The sequence below is a fragment of the Apteryx rowi genome, unplaced genomic scaffold (assembly GCF_003343035.1).
Source record: "Apteryx rowi isolate R43461 unplaced genomic scaffold, aptRow1 scaffold_122, whole genome shotgun sequence".
Lineage (NCBI taxonomy): Eukaryota > Metazoa > Chordata > Aves > Apterygiformes > Apterygidae > Apteryx > Apteryx rowi.
Window position 1 is genome coordinate 1,535,061 of NW_020447442.1, and position 5,421 is coordinate 1,540,481.

The 5,421-nt window shown below is 44.0% G+C and overlaps 1 protein-coding gene across 1 annotated transcript in view; it reads left to right on the top strand.

Annotated features, from left to right (window-relative positions):
- The first annotated feature begins 3,944 nt into the window (after positions 1–3,944).
- Positions 3,945–5,421, top strand: part of CD82 (CD82 molecule) — a 27,977-nt gene continuing 26,500 nt past the window's right edge. The window contains exon 1 of the mRNA XM_026091821.1: positions 3,945–4,028. Coding sequence (XP_025947606.1) covers positions 3,966–4,028 — 63 coding nt within the window. The 5' untranslated portion in view covers positions 3,945–3,965. The remainder of the gene's footprint in view (positions 4,029–5,421) is intronic.

Sequence of the window (5,421 nt, forward strand, 5' to 3'; positions counted from 1 at the left end):
ATTATATATGTTGAAGTACAGTCTCATGAAATCCTCTGCAGAACTGACATCAGTCTGGAGAATGATACTGAAAATTGGAGGCACATGGGCAGGATTGTTGAAAAGAATGTGTGGGACTGCTTAGTTAAAAGATGTAATGAAAGCATACAAAAATTCAAATGGTCGAAGTAGTTGGGGTGGAGAGGAAAAAGAAGAAGCAAAGAACAGTGGTGGATAATTAGTGAAATTAAAAAGTTGGAAAGTTCATATACTAAATCTTCACATGCATTGCTGCAGGATGTTAAGGCTCAAAACTTGGCCAGCTTTAAAAAGCAAATATTCAGCTTGGACTGCCACAATACGCAGCCAGCACTGGCTGACAAGACTCCAGAGTTTAACCAAGAGCTTCACTGCTGAGTATAAGAATGAGAGCTGTGCAGACAGAAGTTGCAGGTCACTTTGTTCTGAAGTGACTGTCTAGCTTGTTGAAGAAGCTACTGAAATTATATGGTCCACAGATATGCCCTGTTGTGGTGACTCCTAACTCATCTGCTTCCAAACCTGACCCTTCTCAGTTTTGGCTCAGCTGCTACTTCTGTACAGCAGTGTTGCTACTTTGTGAGCAGCTGTGCAATTTCAGAAAGTGGGGCCTTGAGGAGTCTCTCTACATTAATGTAGTGAACAAAAGTAATTTTATCTTCTTCAGTATAGCAGAAGAACTGGAAAACATGTAATGTTTCAATATGTAAAATCCTGAAGTATCCTAAAAGCTCAAATGAAAACCCTAAAAACTACCTGGTTCTCTCTTGGATTGCAAAATGTGCTTTGAATTACTTTCTTGTGGCCAGGAGCTATGCAAGAGGTACATCTCCCTGTGGCAAGAGGAGAAGAGTGCGTAATGCTGTAGAGCACACAGTTGGTTCTTTTAAACCATTAAAGATAGCATGCTTTAAACAAAATGCTGGGAGCAGAAGAGTCCTGAAAGCAAATCTTTTACTCTGTCACCTGGCATATCTCTTTCCCAACCAGTTCCTGTCAACCTACTTAATTGTCTTAGAAAGCTATTATAATGATTTTAAGAGTTCTGCAAATCTGTTTTCTTGATTAATCAAAATAGCATGAGCAGAGTTGGAGATAGGCAGCGCAGGGCTATTTAGTGCCATGCAACAAATCAGCAAGCACTGGAAACTGTCTTTCAATGTGGGGGGGGGGGGGAAGGGGGGATTGCACTTGGGAGAATGACATCTTCAGGTAAAAAGTTTGCTGGCTTATGCAGTAGATTATTATCTAGTTTAGCTCTTGGCTATGTTGAAGAGTAGGAAAAAAACCACTCCTATCCCTCACAACAGACATTCATCATTGCCTAAGGACCTGGCTGCCTCAGTGTTCTGGTTAGACTGTCAGGCTCCAGTTCCTGATCCTGTGAAGAGGAGTTGTGTTCATGGTGAAGCCAGTAAGCAAGCCAGCTGGACCAGAAAACTGGTGTCTTAATTATCCTATCCAGTCTTAGTTGTTTGCATCTGCCAGGATTAATGGCCAGAGAGAACATTCCTCATCCTGCAGAGGAAAAATGGCATAGCACCCAGTTCAAAGGAAGCACCATTTATGCTGTCCATGCTCAAACACTCTACCCTTTTCTGAGATACCATTAAGGGAAGTTCTGGTCTTTGGGTTGTGGCTGCTCTCTGACAGTAAGCTGGCATATGATGTGTGGTAGGATAACTGCTCTAACATGGGCAAGGCTTGTTTAATATACTCTCTGCTTTAATGAAGGGGTGAAAGTCTGCCAACAGGTAGCCGTCCCTCGCTTCTCATAAGTTGGTAGTGATGCAACTGTTGTATAGTGCATCTAATGCTGGAACAGAAGCAGCTCATAGCTGATGAATGCAGCTGAGGGGACTGAAAATGGGAATACTGTGTGTTTGATACTTGGTGTAAGCATGGCCCAGGAAACTCCCAGAGGAATTTTCCCATTTTATTTGAAGGACCTAGTTTTGTGTGTTACTGCCATCGAGATCTTGAGCTTTATGGGCCGCAGCATTCTGATTTGAGAAGGCAACTGAATTAAAAAAATGACTGAGATGATGCTAACCAGACTGTGTAGTAAGAACTCCTTAAGAAGTACAACAACTGCTATATATTGGGATTTTGAAGCACAGGCTGTGCCACAGCTTGCTGAGACTGTATTTATGTGCCACTTTCCCTTCTCAATAGCATCTTTTTAGATGCAGTGCAGCTGCAGGCATAGCACAGCCTCAAGCTGGGACATCCTTTGAAATCAGAGCAGTAGTGTTGTTTTCAGCCACGGAGTTCAGGCTTAGCCTCTCTCTTGGTAGTCTGCAAATGACCATTGCTTGGTTGGAAGACTAGTCAGTTATAACAGGGCTCACATACCAGTTTAGCTCCAGAATTAACCTAAATATTTAATAGGATTAAGCAAAAGCCTTTGACTGAAACAAAAGATCATACTGAGCTCCAGTGATGCTTCGTATGCTCAGGCTGGCATCAGGAAGCCCTGCTGACCTTGCTCCCCATTGGGACTGGATCTTCCCAGGCCAGACTGGTGCCTCCAGTCCAGTCTTGCTCTTCCTGTGGCTATTGATTCTTCAGACAGCACGGTCAGTGTGAAGCAGTCAGCTTGCTAGAGCAAGTTTTAAGGAACTTAGAGCTTCCACTGCCTCCACAGGAGACATAATGGGTGCAAGGGAGGAAGAAGAAGCAGGAAAGCTGACCTCTGGAACAGATTTCCCCACCCGTTCCCATCTGTCACTCGGCTTTGGTGCTTCCTCAGGAGGAGACTAACTCCAGCAGTGAAGATGGTCTGCAGGGCTTTTCTCTAACTTCTGAACTCTTTGCTATCAGACAAGTGAGAATTGGGGCAGCTTGCGGTAGTACAGATCTGTTTACCCTGAAGTCCTGTAGTGCAAAGACCTGATGAGGATCCACTGCTGATATCCTGCTATCTTGCTGTTGAATTTGCAGCAGCAAGAGCCACCTTGCCCTTCTTTCTTCTTATGATCCAGGTTTGCCTAGGTTCCAGGAATGTTAATTGAACAGAGCTAACTTCAGACACAGTAAAGCTATAAATGTTTTACCTTTGACTTGACACAGACATGATGTAGTGAAAAGGAATATTCTGTACAGGATGTTCTTCACAGCATGGATTCTTCCATGTGTACCTACACCATGTTCTCTCTATAGTGAAGCCCTGCACTGGCGTTATGTATCTGTTGCCTGCTCTGTATTTCTTACTAGCTGCCCCACAAATTGTGGTTTATGTGACTGATACTAACAAGCTAAAACTGCCATCCCATCTCATCAGTGCTCCCACATTGCCTCAAACTTGTGAGGATGGCTTTGGAAATGGACCTGTTGAACATTTGCCTGCCTTTATGTTGCAAATAAATTGGTTGTATGTGACTATGGAGCAGACTGCTAAATTCATGAGTTGCCAAGTCATCAAGTGTTGAGTTGCATACAGGAAGCTTGATATGATGCTGCCTTTTAAACTGACCTCTTGGCCTTACTCTTCTGTGTTCCTTCAACTACTTAAAGATCACGCAAAGATGAGATTTTCTGGGGGAGGGGACTGGCCTTGTGATCTCTTTTTCGAGAGTAAATCACTTTTCTCAGTTGGGACTGGCAGCTACAGTTGGCATTTTGGTTGATGCTGTTAATGCAAAGTCCTTGTAAATAGTGATGGAATTAGCAGTGTATTTGTGATTAAATCCCTTCTGTAACTGCTGCAAGCCCTCTGTCATTCTTCAGGAGATCTTGGCAGCTGTGGCTGCTTGTTTTGCCGCCCTGAAAAGGCAACTCAGTCTCTGTCAAGAACATGCTTTCTGTGTGCTTGCTCCGAGATCTACCAAAAGATCCGGAGATTTGCACAGAATAGGAGTGTTGCTCTGAAGCTGCCTGAGGGGACGTGGTACTAACACATCTGGCTATCTTTCTGCTTTCCTTTTAGATCCTGTAAGTGAAAGAAGATGGGGTCTGGCTGCCTAAAAGTCACCAAATACTTCCTTTTTCTCTTCAATCTCCTGTTCCTTGTAAGTATCTTGAGCGTCTGCAGAATAGATAGGAAGTCCTGAACTAAAACTAGTTGGAAAGGTGGTTTCTCTGGATGTTGGCCTAGTGTGTTCATTAAACAAAACAGCCAGAGTTTTGGAAGAGATGCAGAAGGGAGGGAATTCCTGAAGCTAAGGGACATCACAGCTATTGTGCAACTCCCAGATGTATTCAGTAGTGTCCCAGTACCCACCTGATGTGTCCCATGCCCACAGGTTCCTTCAGTGGGAAAGGAAGACAGAGGCTACTGGGTTTTTCTGGAAGAAAAACAGTTGTAACTTATTTCTCTGCCGCATCGGGAGCAGCAGCTGAGCTGCCCCTGAGCAGCCAAACTACAAAACCTGCCAAGTAACAGAAGTGCCCTCTTAAATAGGCCAGACAGGCTTCAAAGAACAATTCTAATTTCATTTCAAGTCGCAACGGCTGGTTTTGATTTTTAACAAGTTGACTTAGTCCAAGTCGTCTATTTGAAATGGAATTTAGAGGAAGGGGGGGCCTAGGGCAGGCTTGTTTGGAGAAATGAGACAGCTCACTGGATGGACTTATTTTTGAGTGTGAGCCTTAGCAAAAGATCCAGTCTGAGTTCCTTTTTGGATCCGGATGGGTTTGGAAGGGCCTATGTTTTGAGGGAGGCAGAGCAGCTTGGCTGCATGACCCGGGTTCGGCTATTGCCCTTCCTCCCACACACATTCTCACATGCATCCTTTTATAAAGTTTAAATAGTGTGTCATCTGAATAGAGAAACTGGTGTGGGCTGGAGGTGGTACTGTTGATGCTGCCCTTCTGAAGTGAGATGGTGTAGTAGGGAAGTATGTGATTTCAGATTTCCTCATATCATCAAGAAAATAGCCTCTCCTATCTTATTACTCTTTGTGCAGCATATAAGGGGAAGGAAGGGCCAAGATGGGAGGGAGGGAAATCAAGCATGATAAGATGAGTACTGCTTTCTGATCTTTGTCCCTGAACATAGCTTTACTCTTGCTTCCTGCACTGCTTTGCTGTGCTACGGACGCTGGAGCACAGGCTCAAGTTTGTAAGCGACACATCTGGATCTGGTTACCCCTTGGCTTGCTCTGCTGGCTCTTTTCTCTCCATGTGTTGCTTCCATCTTTAGAGTATTTACTTCTGGTCTAAGAGTCAAAGGTCAGGGATGCTCAAGGCATTGATGGGGAAAACTTTGTGGGGAGGGGGAAGAGAGACTTTTAAAGTAACACTAGAGCTTTCAGAGTTCCATTTGTTCCACTTTAAGGATAGGAAAAGTCCGGCTGAGTCCTGTATGGTCCTTCCTCCTACCAGCACAGGACTCCTCTGAAGAAACATTAGTATCCAGGCTATCTCATCTCATGAAGTGATGATATCTTTTTTTTTTTTTTT